The 18,151-nt window shown below is 43.6% G+C and overlaps 1 protein-coding gene across 1 annotated transcript; it reads right to left on the bottom strand.

Annotated features, from left to right (window-relative positions):
• Window positions 1-2,127: 2,127 nt before the first annotated feature.
• Window positions 2,128-2,885, bottom strand: LOC119160120 (ubiquitin-conjugating enzyme E2 Z). The gene is made up of 2 exons (XM_075887922.1): window positions 2,669-2,885; window positions 2,128-2,612 (listed from the first exon to the last, which is right to left on the bottom strand). The coding sequence occupies exons 1-2, from the start codon at window positions 2,883-2,885 to the stop codon at window positions 2,128-2,130; spliced, it is 702 nt and encodes a 233-aa protein (XP_075744037.1).
• Between the last annotated feature and the right edge of the window lie 15,266 nt (window positions 2,886-18,151).

The raw sequence follows: 18,151 nt of genomic DNA, 5'->3' as shown, positions 1-18,151 counted from the left end.
AATACTTAGAATAAATAATGATCGTAATCGATATGAAAGCCACCCTGATTCATTTAAATATTTCTGTGCCGCAGAACGGAGATTTACAAGGACCTAATGCTCCCAAGAATTGAATATTCGAAACTTTACTTCCATTAAAAAGCAATTGAACGCCGTTTTGAAAATTTTCTCATCAAAAAATGAAGCAGTTGCATGATAAGAGATTGTGCTGGATTCTTCTCCCATCGTAGTAAAACAAGTAACGTGGGAACGGAGCCAGACCCCTTCTGGGCATATAATACTTTAATTTTTGAAAGCGACGGGGAGATTTTGGAGAAAAGGAAAGGGACCGAAGAGAAAAAGCATCTTATAGGGGTGGCGATGCATTGTAAAGCGCTCACAGAACTGACCTAGCAATAAAATTACAGTGACTCGCATCAGAATGCAAGAAACAGACAACTGAGAGGCAGAGATGGTGCACATTAGCGCGTAATTCAGTTAACAATTTGCATGCGCTTGCAGTTGTTGTGAAATTGTCGTCAGAGTTCACGCGTTCTGAGAATTTGATTATGGTGCACTATGCTCTAAACGAAACCGGAGTTCATTCCTTCGTCACTAGTGAACCGAGCACTCAAGAGTTTGCGTGGAACGAGGCTGCCTTTGTTCACGCCAGCGTAAGTGCGGCAAACATGAATGCGCGTACTAGTTAAAACAGTGTATACATGGCCTTTTTATACTGCATGGCGATATGCATATATGTACAGCTTTGAACATGTTGACTTGAAGAAAAATGAAGGCTGCACGCTTTCTAAGCACAGAAGACTCCTTGCCGCAACGCTGGCGTTTTGAAGAGCAGAGCGACGGGAGTTACGAAAAACAAAACAAAAAAGAGAACACCTTACGTTTTTGCGCGTATATAAGTTTACTGGTGGGTACACGCAGCGAAAGAGCTATTTCTTGGTGAGTATATAGTCTAGTCCCAGTTGCATTTTCGTTGGAGCCTAGTTTAATATTTCTCAACAGTGATTAGCTTGCACTAACAGAGTGCACGACATCACCTCTACAATTGGAGTGCTTCATTGCTATCGAAAGTCACAGGGAACCCTAATGTCAAGCAAAGGTGCGAAAAATTCTACCCGAAAAATAACGCGTGCGAAATCAAGTTGGGAACGTGTGGCATAACTTACAAAAACGAATTCTTATTGCGTATTGCAAGCATGCTTGGACGCACGCAGTAAAGTAAGAAATGTCGACCTAGAGCTTTGAATGCGTCAGGGCTGCTTGGCATATAGAGCTTAAAAAAACTATTTCTATAAGCATGCAGTCACAATCATCGACCGTAAAAAAATCGCTCAGGAAATAAGCGAAAGCGAAAAGCAGTTATTAATGTGCAAAAACCTTCTGCGTTTGCATCTCAATACACATAAAGAGGAGTCATCATCGACTTGAAAGAATGGTCGAGTACACGTCACAATGATTCGTTTTCGAAGTCTAGTTCATTTAATGGTGGCCATGTACCTGCCGTTTACTGCAGTTTATAGTGACTACTTTACTTTTATATTTACTTACTCCTCCTCTCTTCACAGCCATATACGCATGAGGCTGGATGTCTCGTGACTTTGATATACATGTACACATTCTGCCCAAACAACCGGTGATAGTCACGTCAAAGAGACCCGGAGTGCAGGAGAGAGGAGGTTCAGACTTCACCGTGCTCCACCCTCCTCTCACCAGTCGGGTCGGTGTGACCACATCCCACATAAATAATTTCTGGCTACGCCACTGGTTTATTAACGGTTAGCCAACTTTTTTTAAGCTCCAAAAAGTATTCATGAGCCCTAGCAGTTCCTGATGCCCTTGTAGTCGCATTGTAACATTTTCCTCATCGTTGGATTCTCTTGCAGTATATGACCATGCAATTCTTGCTGATTGATTGATTTCTAGGGTTTAACGTCCCAAAACCACCATTTGATTATGAGAGACGCCGTAGTGGAGGACTCCGGAAATTTTGACCACCTGGGGTTCTTCAACGTGCACCCAAATCTGAGTACACGGGCCTACAACACTTTCACCTCCATCGGAAATGCAGCCGCCACAGCCGGGAATCAAACCCGTGACCTGCGGGTTAGCAGGCGAGTACCTTAGCCACTAGACTTCCGCTGCGGGGCCATGCAATTCTTGCTGTCTCTCGAGTAGCGCTGCGTACTGCTGAGATTCCTCCGCGCTGGAGTGTTCACCAAGTAGGGACAAGGCTACACTTTCGTACTTGTCATATTGTTCTACGAAGTGCTTAATCACAGCCATTGGCAGGTCCTGCGGGTACAACGAGTTGCCGAGAAGGCAAGCCTCGAGTGCGTCGCAAATCGCAACCATGAAGGTCTGGGAGCACAGTTTGGCGTTGCAACCAATCGTCTTTTCAAGCCTAGTTTCGAACTCCCGTCCCAGTGCACGTTCGTTGGCCAACGGCTGCTCGATGAGGAACGACTGGATCGAAACCACCACCGTCTTCAGGATCATCTCCGGGTTCCACGAGGGTCCGTGAAACGTGCCCGGAATGCTGAGCGAGATGAGCCCACTGCTGTACAGTTTCCGATTGAAGTGCACCTTCCACCGTCTGTCGTCATGAAGCGTACCTGCGGTGGACAGGCTGGGTTGTCGAGAGGGAACTTGAGCACGAAATGGAACAAGCCTCCCTGGCACGGCGTGTTGTCGGGTCCCACGATGACGGCGTGGACGTAAGTGACGTTGCCTTTTTCGGGCTCGACGAAGATTCCTGGCACAGGGTTGCCAACGATGTTATTGAAGTCATGGTTGAGTCTCAGCAGACACTGCCCCGACGGCTGCTTAGGCTGGGCCAACGCGGTCTCCATATTGCACGTAGCTGCACTTCGCCGAGGTTCGTCCATGGCGGAATAAGGGGCGGCGGCAGCTGTGAGTGGACGTCGCTGCATTCTGGTGGCCGCTTGCGCAGAATGATACTATACAATGGCTCCCACCCACTATGAGGTATTCACCAAGGAAAGAGTTATTCATAATTAAAGTGATCACATAATATTTGTATGACTAATTATACACAATACTTAGAATAAATAATAATGCTAATCACGATAAAAGCCACCCTGATTCAAATAAATATTTCTGTACCGCAGAACGGAGATCTACAAGAACCTAATGCTCCCAAGGATTGAATATTTGAAACTTTACTTCCAATATAATGCAACACCGTTTTGGAAAGTTTTCTCATAAAAAAAAGAAGCAGTTGCATGATAAGAAAATGTGCTGGATTCTTTTCCCATCGTAGTAAAGCGAGCAACGTGGGGACGGAGCCAGACCACCTCTGGGCATATAATACTTTAATTTTTTGAAAGCGACAGTGAGGTCTTGTAAAAATATCCGCCTTTTGTCATGTTGAACACAAACTCCTTGCCAAGGAAACATGAGGTGTTGATACTCGTTTATATGAGCGATTGATGTTTTTTGAGTGTCTTGCGTTTTGGCACGCCTTCTTAATCTATCACGATTTATGAGAGTTGTCCGTATAATTGAGAATTACGGAACACAGAGAGCAGCTTTCGCCAGAGCATGTGCGATTTCATTTGTTTTTCTCCCTTTGTGTCCTGGTACCCAGATTAACCTGGTTACAGTTACGTGGATAGGGACTAGAAAATGAAAACTACGTAATAAATGACAGTCGCGTTTTGAGGGCTATGCTGAGCACAAAAAGAAAGAATAAGTAACTATGTATGGCCATAATATATGTCGATGGGGAGCTTTCTTATTTCTATTACAACCGCCAGATTTTCCGCCAGAAATCTTGATAAGAATTTGAGAAGTGCTGTAATGAAAATGACTAATTGAGGGTCTCAAAGATAATACCAAAGCTGGATTTTCTCTCAAATGTGAGATACCTGATAATGTTTGTTCCATATATCCCCTATCGGAGACTGGTAAAAGCCCATTTTATCCCTGGTAATCAAGGAACGAAGGAAAATAACTTTATTTTTATTCTGTACAACGCGACAGGGTCCCGCATCTGGCTGAGCCCCACGTAGACACCGGTAAGGCAACTTTATGGAGTGATTGGGATATATATAGTCAAAATGACTCAGAGGTACTGTCTTTCATGACCAATGAAAGGAACTTCATTCACTTTAGCATCGACTGGTTCAACATGTGCTTTTAGATAGTTTAGCTGAGTTGTATGAAACCGAGGCGAATAAGAAAAATAAGCATCGCTGATACATAAAAGTTGCTTTTATTTTTATGGTATATTGATAATTTTAGGAATGTTTGTACCGTAGCATCCTCAACCAGCCCAGATAGGGCGACTGTGGTTCTAAATAGAGAACATTATTGCCTAAATGAATATCGGTAATCCAAGCCTCAGGGCCTCTCTTTCTAAAAGTATACAAGAGGCGCAGTTTATAAGATGCTGCTTCAGTATATAAACACATGCGACTCCGAATACTGGGCGTAAATACGTTTTGTAAACCAAAGTTAGTGTACCTATCTTGCATCGCCGATCGACCTTTGCAAAGCCTTTCGAACGGCTCTAAGCGCCCGTACTTGTATGTATGTATGTATGTATGTATGTATGTATGTATGTATGTATGTATGTATGTATGTATGTATGTATGTATGTATGTATGTATGTATGTATGTATGTATGTATGTATGTATGTATGAATGAATGTATGTGGGTATGCATGTATATATGTATGTATGTATGTATGTATGTATGTATGTATGTATGTATGTATGTATGTATGTATGTATGTATGTATGTATGTATGTATGTATGTATGTATGTATGTATGTATGTATGTATGTATGTATGTATGAATGGATGTATGAGGGTATGCATGCATGTATGTATGTATGCATGTATGTATGTATGTATGTATGTATGTATGTATGTATGTATGTATGTACGTATGTATGTATGTATGTATGTATGTATGTATGTATGTATGTATGTATGTATGTATGTATGTATGTGCAAGCTATGTATGTATAGTTGTGTATTCAACGTGGGCATGTTAAAGGGGATGGTTATTATAAATTTTTCTCAAATTTTTGCGAAGTTCAAACGTGGCGTGTTCTGCAGGTTGCAAGTTATTTTAATAGTACCTGGTTTACCCAAAGGAAACACCATAACTGCGTTTCTTTTAAACATTACGGTGTAAATAGATATTCTGTAACCAGTTTTGAACGACGCACATATACGCTTGTAAGCGAATATGATATTGAATATGTATCCTTGTCTGAATCAAACATGATTTATAATCTGCATATACATATGCGTATACATCATCATGAGTAGGAATAGTGCTTAGCAATATATTAAAAAGGAGAAGCGACGTGACTGCTCGGTGAGGAACGCCTCGTAACTAGAAGTGTACAATTAAAAAATTACCTTTGAGTGGAAAAATTCCTTCAATTTGAAAACTCGCTAAACCACCTTACTATGGAATTAGGGATGTCATGAAGTTTTAATTATTCCAATAATATTTTATGTTATACACTATCGTAAGCTTTTAATATATCCAAAGTTACCAGGGCTGCTGTTTGTCAATGACAGTGCGCCAATTAAATTCGGCTCTGCTAGTCTACTTGGGCATGCCAGATATATTATAGAGTTCTAGAACCGATTTTGAAAAGACTGAGAACTTCTCAAATGTTCACCAACTTAATAAGACTTACATAAAAGAATATTCATCTTGATTTAAACACATTAGAAGCTAACGCTGTTGATCACATAATTGGGATGACTGCCCTTTGGGCGTGTTAGCAAAAGTTCATGATGAAACAGACGCTGAAATATACACACACTTAGAGAGAACACAGATGAGCACTTGCGAGCTACTGAAAATATAATTTAAAAGCGAAGAGTAATATATGCATAGCACTTATGTACGTCATTCCGGACCTCCCCCTGTCATCATCAACAACGTGATATATCAAACAACCACTTCCATTATCGATGGCACACAACCGGAAACAAAAACGTGTAAATACTTGTTACGGCTTTCACTTCCTCTAAATGATCAAGTTTGTCATCTTTCCAATAGACCGACCCAACGAAAAGGCCGCACCAGACATCGGTCCGAAGAGCTCACTAAAATAATAAATCCATAGTAGTGACGGGCGGTGTGTACAAAGGGCAGGGACGTAATCAATGCGAGCTTATGACTCGTGCTTACAGGGAATTCCTCGTTCAAAGGGAAGAATTGCAAGCCTCTATCCTAATGACAAAAGAAGTTCCACAGGTTACTCTGTCTTTTCAAAGAGGGATAAAGACACGCTGCTCTCTTCAGTGTAGCGTGCGTGAGGCCCCGGACATCTAAGAGAATTGCAGACTTGTTATTGCTCTGTTTAGAGCGGCTAGGAGCCGCTCGTCTCTGTAAGATGGTGGTAAGGTGCTGGGAACCCTGCACCTATTTAAGAAATTTGAAATGAGGTACATGCGTGTTATGCATAAATTAGTGTTCGCTTCGAAACAACATTTTCAGTTGCTAGTAGGAGCTCGTCTGTGTCCTCTCCTACTGTGTGCATTTTTGGCGCTTTTTTCATCATAAGTCTTATATTGTCCAAGGTGTATCACGCACAATTGTTTATAGGAACTGGAACTTTTTTAGCAATTTTCTAGTATGATGAATCCACGAGCACTTGATATAATGGTTGCCTATACCTAGCGAAATATCAGGGGCCTCCATAAAAAAAAAATTGGGAGATGCCACTTACCTGGGAATCGACGTTATGCGAAGCATGCGGAGGGAAGGTGACCTAAATGCAGTTTCGTTTTATTGAGCGATGTGTCATAAAATGGCGCTAAGTATATTTACAACTGTTGCACGCACAGGCATATGTTGAATAATTGCAGATGTTCATGGAACCTGTAGTTTGCACTTGCGGAACGATGCCAACTGGAACATGCGTATTAGCAACACCGGAAGCTGATATGAACCGCTGAAGCTCGCGAAAATGCTGGCCTTGGACACTGCTATATAAATCAACTTCAGCGCAAGGCACCTAACCACAATTGACCTTAACTCGACGTGACGGCTGTATCAGAGGAGTTCATATGTGTTTTTTATAAGATTAGGTAGGCAGCACTGCAACCCCTATTGACGTTTCACGAAGATTAGCGTCGATTTGAAAAAAAAAGTTCCGAGGCCTGGCGTAGCTCTTAGAGAGAATGCTTAACTGCCACGCAGAATGCTCAGGTTTGATTCCTGCTGGGACCCTGAAATTCATTGTTTGCATTGATCGGAAGGTCAAAGCTGTCTCTTTCAGGTTTTTCTCAACACTGACATTTATTCTATGCTATCGTTGGGTCGACGCTATCGATGTCGGTTATTTCCTAACGCTTACGCATTTTAATTGCCCATGTGTGTTCTCATCGTTTCTGGGTAGATAGTAAGTGTCAATCACCTGTGGCACATAGGCGCATACCAGTGGCACATACCCGCCTGTGGGTATGTGCCGATGTCTGACAGGAAGTGTTTGACGACGTACGCGACTGGATTGTGAGATTATTCATGTTTTGACCAGCGCGTCTTGTTCGTCAAACCATCTTACCCTCTAATGTTAATTTTGATTCACGCCAAGTTAAGGGGGTGACCACGAGAGCACCTGAACGTAAGCAGTTAGATAGATAGATGGATAGATAGATAGATAGATAGATAGATAGATAGATAGATAGATAGATAAATAGATAGATAGATAGATAGATAGATAGATAGATAGATAGATAGATACGCTAAGTGTTGCCGAAGTTCGCAAAGAAATGCTACTACCGTCACCAACTGCAGCGTAATTTGCAAGTCGATCCTCACATAACGTTCGCATGTTCAATTATTGATACTTCAATTAAATTCATCACTCAGTATTTCAGAATACGAGAGAAGGAAATTTGCTTTTACACCACTCGCTATATTTTTTACTTTTCGTTTTATTTCTTCGTCCGCTAGAAGTCCATGTTTTACGCTCATTATAAAATTTAAAGCCTGTCAAGACGGCTAGTACACTGAACATCGTAAAGAAATAATTTTTGATTTTTGACTGGTAAACACCCCGTAAGCACTAGCTTGCGGTTATAAATTCAAAGCCTCGATTTATAACTTGGATAATAATTTTCGCCTTACGGCATATTTTCCCGAAATGAAAAAGACTAGACCTCGGCCTCCAGTAGGACAGTCTAATTGAAAACACCCGTAAGACTTTAAATGAAAACACTGAAGCACTTTCAACGACCCTATGATAAAAAAAAAGTGCGGAAGTCGAAATAGACTCTCTAGTATAGAATACAGTTTGAGTGACCTTTTTTTGATTTAGGATAGAAGTGAGGAAAACAGGACGAGTTCGCGCTGACAGACGACATTGCTCTCTTTCAAACCTTAGTAATATGTTCTGAATCTGTCGTTTTCTTATGGCGATGCGCTGGTTTTGAAAAAAAAAAAGGAGTAGAGAAAAGCTCGTTTGATTCAAAATCACACCCAGAGGTAGGCTTCCATTTGATTTCGTCACTTGCAAGCCGTATATGTTTTGTTTTCAAGCAAGTTGCAACCATTCAACAGCAGATCGGATGGCGCGTATAATTTTTTTTTCGAAAATAGCCTGTGAAATATTGTCTCCCAGGTTCCCCTACAGCTGGTTCATTGCCTTCGTTTCTTCATGCTTTTTTCCCAGCTGCCTCAATATTTGCAGTGAACTATTGTTTCGCCTCATAAATTAGCCATATTTTATTGATTCGGCAAGCACCAGCGGCCACTTTTCAGACATTGCAAACTGGCTACGGACTACTCCCAGCAAGGACTTAAGTCGCCTGATTGACTCGACTGCCTAAATTTCACTGGATAAGGAGTTATTTATATTTTAATGTATAATTATTGCCGTAAATAATGTTTGTCCGCATCCGTAGATACCTTCTACCACACCAAAGGGAACGCCGCTGGTAGCTCGCAGGTACCTTTCCTTCTGTATTTTTTTTTCAATATTACTGGACACATTCGTATATGTGCACAAAATCACATGCCAAATCACAAATCAAGCAAAGTCAGAACACAATAAAAAGTTGTTTGTCTTAGACCCGGAACAGGCACACTAATGGTTGAAAACCCTCTTATGTGTAATCAGGTATACACCAACCTATTTATCTTATCGCTTTTTATTGGCTTGATTACGAGCACATAGCCACAAGCTCCTTATATAAGCCACAAGTTCCCAGAAGAATGGGTTTTGTGTGTTGAAGAAAAAAAGAATATATCAAATTATATGGGAGGTTTAGGAGGAAGTGGAGGAGGAAGGGAAAAAATGAAAGGCAGGGAGGTCAACCAGATGCACGTCCGGTTTGCTACCCTGCACTGGGGAAAGGGGTGAGGGGATTGAAGGAGAAGAGAGAGATAAGTGAAGGGCAATGTGTGTGTAGATGTGACCTTGTTCATTGCACGCTTATTAGCGGTCGCTTAACTTCCCCAAACCACCATTGATTATGAGAGACGCCATGGTGGAGGGCTAGAGAAATTTATACCACCTGGGGTTTTTTAACATGCAGCCAAATTTCAGCATATGGTGCTACAACATTTTCGCCTCCGTTGGAAACGCAGCCGCAGAAGCTGGGATTCGAACGTGCGACCTGTAGGTCGACAACCGAGTGCCTTAGCACTTAGACCTCTCCGGCGGGGCGAAGAAAAGAATCAACCTTTACCTAGTCAAAGGAGTACCCGGCCAATAGCACTTTGACTTGGGCGAGTTGGTACATAATTAGCTAGGCTTCAGCACGATTTAGACGAAGACTATGTGCGACACCAGAACACAAACGAGCGCAGACTAGCGTTCCCCCCTTCCCTCTTTGAATATCTGGCCTCATGGCTGGTACCAGGGGGAAAAGGCGAAGAAGGGAGCGTTGTAAGAGTGTGGGGGCAAGCCCCCACTGGTTTAGAACAAGTAGGAGCGAACATTCCAGAAACGGGGCAGGGGGTTGGGGGCATTAGAGCCTCGTCCGTATCCTCAGGAAGTTCCCGCAAGCATGTGGGGCGTAGTCGACTCAGCGCCTCCTCCCAAGTGGCACCCGGAATACTTGCACCCCTGTCTCCCCCTCTTCTCGTTACGCCACTTGGTCGAATATGTTTTGAGAGCACACTATTGTAACATGAAAAACTATCACGCTGCTTCGCGTTCTCCTTCATCTTCTCCTTCGCCACCCAAACACGTGCAACTGGCGTGCACTCACCCTATGCGTGCCGACATGTCCGACGTGAGAGGCAGAAACCGTTGTTCGAAATAACCAGCACAGAGCGGGAGAAAAACTAATATGAACATAAACACATAGATTGAAAAAGGAAGAAAAAAAAGAGACAAATGGGTACAAAATTAGGCAAAAGAAGTATATAGAAATAAAACTTATTATAAAGTCAGAAACGCCGGGAGAGAGAAACACAGGAAGTGGAAGCACGCTGTTTAGGGAAACGATAAAAATATCAAAAATGGATATAAAGAAAATAAAATAAATACACAAAAACAGAGACAAACAATAAAGAGGAAAAAACAGAGCGAAAGACAAAAATAACGAGGGTCAAGAAACACCGCCCAGCTACACAGGTAGTTGAAGCCTTCCGCCACTAATTAAAGGGTCGCTAAATTTGATTTGTTCAGCACTGGCCAGGAAATTCTGCGTTTTGTGAAATTATACCACACAACCACGCCTATTCGTGTGAATACAGCGAAAACAACTTCCTATGCTTGGAAATGCAGTGAAAGAGTTTTCATGCTTTACAAACATACGCGTGCTTTATTGAAGCTCAACAATACAACGTGAAATTTTGCAGTTATTATGCCTGGTACAAGCGTATACATTGCCATCAGGCATCAGAGCATGTGAATAAGATAACGATTTCAGGGATGAAAGATGGCCGCCCACTTAAGCACACATTTCACAGCGTCCATTCCATTATGGCCACGTAGTAGGGGCATATCAAGTTCGAATATATTTCAGTGCTTGAAGTACATACTAGGAAAAGATATCGCTAATTTTTACCCAATGCATGCATACATATATATTGAGCTTTTGATGCACGGCTGGCGTGCGCACGCCTTATTCTAGTTATCGTCAGGCCTGCCCTGCGCTAATACACCAGGTGCTTTCATTAACCTTCCTCAATTTTTTTAAATGCTACGTAGGTCTCGGCAAACGCTCGTGTCACATGTGCGTAGCGGCTCGTTCTGCAAGGCATTCCACGTTATTTAAATAATTATATCCATTAAATCAAGCACGACGATTTCCTAGATCATCGGTAATCTTTCTACTATATCTCAATACTCTAAATCTGAACAATAATTTTTAAAACCACTCTATTCTCGGCATATCCCCCATATTGGACATGCGCCACGGACAATAGGTGAACAAAAACAAGAACTAGCTCGCTCGTTATCTTGCTGAAGCCTCCACTGCAAGAGTTCTTGCATGTCTCAGCGTATGTTTCTCGCGAGTTTTGCCAGCTGACAACACGTACGACCGAGACCTTCTTGGCTCTCCCGTTTGACATGAAGCGTCGTGAAGACAGAAAACTACACGTCTACACCTCGGGACAATGCTCAGCGACACCGCGTTCGCATGGGAAAGCAGGAACGCAGTGCACAGGGGGAAGCTGAAGACCTTCTGTTTGTGTTTGAGTAGCGCCGTTTCGGACTTGCGGGCTTCCTGCGAAATGCAGGCGACATCGTCATGCACGGCCAAGAGCTCGTTCACAAAGCGCCTCGCACTGCACCTGTGCCTTCTTCGAAAAACGCCTTCCGGTCGGGTCCTGCTTTCACCTTCAGCCATTGTGCAAGCGCTACCATGGGCGCATCGGTGAAGCAAGCGTTTTGTCCTCCTTCAAGGCTGGTACATGCGTTCAGCTTCAAGTCCTACGCCACGCATTTATGGCTACTCAGAGATGACTTCAACGGGCAGCCTCGTGGTTTGATGCGCGGTTTCTTGCCGGTCGACATGATGACGCAGAGCTCCACTAGCACCATTCGCGGCGGACTTGGTAGTACAACGCGAGTCGAGTATCACCTTTCGTGTTGTTTGAAATGGTCCTGGAGATCCTGGACGGCCATCTTGAAATGCACGGGGTTCAGGGTTGCCGTGAGTGACTATTCGCTTTCTGATGGCTTGTTGCAGGAAAGCAATGCGCCTTTTCCAGAATGTGTATATACAATGAGTGCAGCAGCTGCTCGGGGAACTTACGGCACGGATTCGTAGTGCCCTTCGACATATTGACCGTTATATACGTATGGCAAACATTAGTGTGACTTAGGATTCGCCGAACAGTAGCAAGTACTGCTTCGGAGAAATGGTGTACCTTTTCGTAACATTGGATATCTAAATAAACGATAATATTGCAGTGTCGCCTGATCACTTCTGAAGTGAACCCTCGTTAGAATATATATATATTTCCCAAAAAGTCTGAAAGGTTCCTTATTGTTCGAGGCGTATTTCATATCCCATTCTTATCTCCCACGCTGCATTCATATCCGGCAGCAGGGCTGGTAGCAGGAGTTTTACATTGTTGATATGAATATCGAAAATGATAGTAATCAGCTCTACGGAAGCAAGGGTGGTCATAATATAAAAAGGAGAATTTTCTTGTATAGTGCATCAAAAAAAGCATTGTTTTGCAAGAAAGCCACCGTTACCATTCATGTGACTACAGCGCGTCAGGGTCACACTAACATCACAATTCAAATATTCATATTTTAATAAATTCTTGGGCATTTTTATATAGTGAATCGGTTTGGGAAGACTAAATTTTAAGGTATGTGCAGTGGCTCTAAGGTCAGATATGAAAGTAACATGGGGAATACTTGTGTCTAGTGGATATGTACATTGTTTTTAAAATACTTGGCCTGACGCTAGCATCACAAATGGTTTAACCACATAATCCAGGATCGGGTGAGACTTCGAATACAGTAACAGCAGCCGAACGTGAGTTCCGGTCTTTCATTCTTTCAAGCCCACTTGTCTCTGTTACAGCTGACGAGGTCTCTGCATACTTGTGGGACTTCTATAGCTTCGCTTTCATTAGAGTTTGAGTCGCACTGGCTATAGTAAGCAGCGTCGCTCATGCAGCGTCGCTCATACCGCTCATGTAGAAATATCTTGATGGAGTAACTGCCAGAGACAGAAAAAAACAACCAGGCCTGCGGAAGGTGCAGTACGGTTAGGAAGGCGCAGTACGGTTAGGGCGGTTAGGGATGGCACAGAACGGTTAGTGTACTAGCCACCCTAGTACGGCAACAGCTAAAGCTGGACGAGCTGCCTTTCAGACCCTCTTTCAGGGCGAAGCTCCAAAATCTGTGGGCCTTTACATGCTTGTCTCTTGAGTCACTAGTTTGCGATGCTCCAAGGGATATAGTTCAAAGGTCATCGCAGCACCGCCACCCCCTCATTATGTATATGTACTGCAGCCCTTGCGCCCTCAGTGACAAGGACACTAGTAGTTTCCCCGCGCCTTTATCCTGTGCCTGTCCCCGTCCCTTGCACACGCCTACGGCCGTTACCCTCGATATCGACGCCTCTTTAATTAACCATGAAACTGCTTAAACAATTGCCTTTGCTTCATTTGCTGAAAAAAAACTTCTCTGTGGAAGGCAAAGAATAATACAGGCTAAAAAGTCTGACAAGGTAAGCGTTCACCTCCTCGGAAAGTTCCCAATTCGCCTTCCGAAAAACTGTCAAGCCGGTTCGCGTTCTCCTTCATCTTCTTCTTTGCCTTCCGAACACGTGAACCTGGCGTGCACTCACCCGTTGTGTGTGCTGACTTGTCCGGCGTGAGATGCAGCAACAAGGATGTTTAATATAACCAGAACAGAGTGAAAAGACTTAGAAACATAGGCATATAGATTGAAAATGACGACAGAGAAAAAATAAAAAGATATAACAAAGGAACGCAAAAGATGTATAGAAAAAAAGCAGACATAGTAGAGTCAGAAAGGAAAGGCGTGAAAAACAACGAATGTGGAACAACGAATAAAGAGAAAAAACCATAAAAACATTTAAAGATATAGAGAAATAGGGAACATGAAAGTAATAGTGTCGCTCGTAGCATATGTTTTCACTTTCGAACCTTTAATCACGCATTTTGCCATCGCTCATGTCACGTCATACGATTTTATTGGTACTAGAAAAATTACTAAATATGGAAGCAGCAAAGTATAGGGTTAGGCTTTCGCGTTATGACTGCCTTCACAATCGCTCAAATGTACTGAAGACTTTATTCTGGAGTGGTTTGTGCAGCTGACTCTCAGTTTTTGTTAGGACGTAGCACCCGCTTTAAAGCAATATCTCCTAAATCGTTACTAAATAATGCGCAGTTGGTTGACGTTAAACTAAAAAGCTAAGCTTCGTTGTTGCGTAAACGTGCCTCACATTCACGTTCAGCTGTCAAGTGAGCATCACGATCGTTCCAAATGGCATGTTTTGTGATTGCTTCTTACGGCAAAATTCAAGACAGACAATTTTTTTCCGTGCGTAACTTCTCTTTTTTGACATCCCGTATAATAGGTCAGTGAAGCATGTATTTTACTCACCTTCCATTGAAATTGATCTGCCGCAGCACTATTCTTGTATCCTGCTGGTGTTCGCCAGTGGCGTCACCTGTTCCTGGCCAGAAGGTACAAGTGAAGTCTATACTGCAACCGTTGTAGGGGCTCCGCCCATGGCTGCCACTGTCCATAACGCACCCTCCGTTTCCAAGGCAACCCGAGTGGTTAGCTACCAGAGTGCTTACCCTGGTGCTCCTCACACCGTCGCCAAGGTGTCCTCCTATACACCTGCGGCCACGGCTGTCCACACTGTACACCCTTCTGTGCCTACTGCGGTTGTGCATCACACTCCAGCCTACGCCGTCCACGCCACAGAGCCAGCCATGGTAGCTGGCGTTGTTCACCACACTCCCGCCGTTTTCAAGGCAACCCGAGTGGCCAGCTACCAGAGCCTTTACCCTGGCGTGCCGCACACCACTGCCAAGGTGTCCTCCTACACACCCGCGGCCACGGCCGTCCACACTGTCCACGCTTCGGTGCCAACTGTGGTTGTGAATCACGCTCCAGCTTACGCGGTCCACGCCGGAGCGCGAGCCACGGTAGCTGGCGTTGTCCACCTCACTCCAAGCTACGCGTACGGCAGCAATCCGGTTAGCTACAGCTATGGCCACCAATACCAGTACCACTCAGTGCGTTACGTTCATGGTGACATGCACTAGGAGGATCTATGCAATATGCCTGTAGAATATTTCTTCGACGATGTCGGTGGTAGCAGGAAACGTAAGTGGTTGTTTTTATTGGAAACAGTTTTTAGTGGTAACGCAAAGATGTGCATGTTTTGTCTGTTCAAATATTTTAGCATATCATTGTCCTACTCTAGACTACAAAAATTTTTAAAGTGCATGGGGCGTCATTGTTTGTTTTCTTGTGTGTTGATAGTTATTGCGCTTCCGTATGATTTCTGATAACATAGAAAACTCTGTTGATACCCGCTGAGGTAACTTAGCACGAAAGACGGCACGCTGCTAAAATTCAAGGTGCGGCCCTGGCTGTGGTTGTCGCATTTGAATGATTGTCAAACTCAAAGTACACTCGTCTGTTTAGGTTTATGAAGATTAATCGACCATGGTTGGTCAAAATCATTTCGTTGTTGAAATTGTTTCGGAGTCGAAATCATGGGTTCGGCGTGTAAGACCTCCGGAATGTATATATTGAACCCGGTCTTGATGTTTCTTAGAAGCAATCGCAAAGGCAGTGATTGTATTTGACGTTCACGTGCTACACCTGTAAACAATTAGTGCAACGAGTGTTTTTTGGTTGCTTATGTCTTCGACGGAATAATTCATGCTAGCTGTTTTCCTTTACAGATACAGTTTGCACTACAGCGCGAGCCAAGTGTTCCCCCTGGTGCAGATGACAAATGAAGAACAGTGAGTCCGCATAGTACCTGACGTGTACTTTATCTGTTTTCATTTAAACTGCCACAAGATCAGCCAGACTTACCTGAAGAATAAAAGAAACTTTGGTGTCCGAATTTCACCTGTCATACTTTGTTACCGGTGGCTTGCGTTCAATTGCACAAGTAGTGGAGAATAGTCACTGACTCTAAATACCCGCTGAAATGGAATTTCACCCAAGACTAGGTACGAATGGCTGGTCGTGAACCGAGAACATAAGCGAAAACAATGGCCCAACGCGTGCTCATATTGCCTCATTGTTCTGCATATTGCGTTGACCAGTGGCATGCCTGATGATAATATTGTGGCTGTGGCGTGTATACTACATATATTTTAAACTTACACTGCTACAGAATCAATGCATTGCTCATGCGAAGTAATACGCTCAATGCATATGCAGGTTTCCGCCCAACAAGCTGAACACGATGAAACATATTAGGTGCAAGTTTTCCTGGACACGAACAGCTCACATTGGTTCTCGCGCCTCCACAAATAAAGGTTTGGCAGATCCCACTTACGTCGTGAATTGATGATGTTCGTAGCATTCGGATGGAAGGTGACGGTGTTGTAATTTTTTATTCAGAGAAATGGTACGAAACGGCGTTAAATATATATACAAATGCACAAATAGGCACGTGCTAAACAGCCGCGTATGTTTTATATAACCAGTCGTTTACAGTTGTGTAATGATTCTGACACTAACATTGATAATAATATTTAGGGGCATAAAACAGACAAAACACAAGAGAAGGACTGCACTAATGAGCGCTCTTTGTTTTCTCTCAAACTAAATTTTATTGACAGAAAATGACCAGGTTTTATCTCGCGCTGGTACTAGCCAATGTTACACCGATGCAGCACCAGAAGAGGTTAGCTGATATGAAACGCCGCGGCTCGTGAGGATGCTAGCCCCAGACACTGCTACAAAAATAAACATCAGCGGCCCCTTCTTTCGAGTGTACGAATGAGGCAACCCCCACGACTTTCTCCGGTCATTTCTCCAGTCATTTTAGGTTACGTTGAAGGCTTAGCGGCGCCCAACTTTTCATTTTGTTGTTTTGTGATCCTGCGAGTTTCAGCCCGATTGCTAGAGCGCCTAGTACGTAGTGATATATACACTTCTCACTTTAATGACAGCCGCAGGATATGCACCGAACCGCATTCTTAATCTTGGGTGAATTTCCTTTTTGTGGTCAGGCTCTTAGTACTTGCCGGAGATATGCATGTTTTTGTATATACTCTTGTAGCGTAGCGCTAGTGGTGGCCAGCCTGCTGAAGAAAAAGACGAGCAGCGCCGGTGGCTCGCGGCGCGTGGTGCCTATACAGCGTTAGGGTGCTTCTGGCTGGCTTGACGCCACGGCCGCTACTCTACTTCGGCAGTTTGCTTCCGGTGCGTTTCGTCCTCTTCATAAACCAGCGACTATGGCACGTCTACGTCAAATACCGTCACGTCGCTACACACTAAATGTTTGGTCCGTCTCTCTATGCTGATGAAAGCGTGTTCTCCTATACCCGCTGCATCCTGCCTCGTAACCACGTGGGCTTTCGATCACAATCGGAAAGAAAGTTTGAGGGCGTGGTTTGAGGTTACGTGAATCCTAAATGAAAGTGTGAGCATTTCTTACCAGGCGTACAGATACGTAAACTCTTCCAGAATAGCCGCATGGTGGTGCGTTTACAGGTTATCATGTACAGTGCCATCCACTGTTAAAGGAAACACTCTAACGAGCACCTGTCATATTGAAGGTCCCATAACTGCTGTTAGACGTTGGAACATTGTTCGTGCACTGCACTGGTCTATCAAAAGAACTCATAGCAGTCAACCAGAAGTTGTCTCATGCAAATCTAAGCCACTATGCTTGTGCCAGAGAGCGAAATGCGGGAATCGTGCACATGAAAGTGCTCCCTTTAACAGTGAACCCCTCTATACGTTTGCAGGTTACCATCTTATTCGGTAGTGTTGTACACATGAGAGTAGCAAAAACAGCCAGGACGGTTATTGATGTAGGAGGAAGGGGGGGGGGCACTGTGATTAGGTTTCACTCATTCTACTCCCTGAATGCACATGAGTATAGCTTAACGAGATTTACAACCAGCGGCACTACAACTAAACGCTGGCAAAGAGTGATAGTAGATGCGGTAGCAACATGGCTTTCGCCATCTGACGTGTCATCGAACCTTCATAT

This window comes from Rhipicephalus microplus, chromosome 3 (genome assembly GCF_043290135.1).
Source record: "Rhipicephalus microplus isolate Deutch F79 chromosome 3, USDA_Rmic, whole genome shotgun sequence".
Lineage (NCBI taxonomy): Eukaryota > Metazoa > Arthropoda > Arachnida > Ixodida > Ixodidae > Rhipicephalus > Rhipicephalus microplus.
Note: the sequence above shows the minus strand (reverse complement) of the source record. Positions and strands in the feature narration are given on the sequence as shown.

Excerpts from the sequence above, each read along its gene's own strand:
- LOC119160120 (XM_075887922.1), bottom strand. The coding sequence starts at position 2,885 with ATGGACGAACCTCGGCGAAGTGCAGCTACGTGCAATATGGAGACCGCG. Across the intron at positions 2,613-2,668 it reads CAACACGCCGTGCCAGGGAG|GTACGCTTCATGACGACAGA; the intron begins GCTTGTTCCATT and ends TGTCCACCGCAG.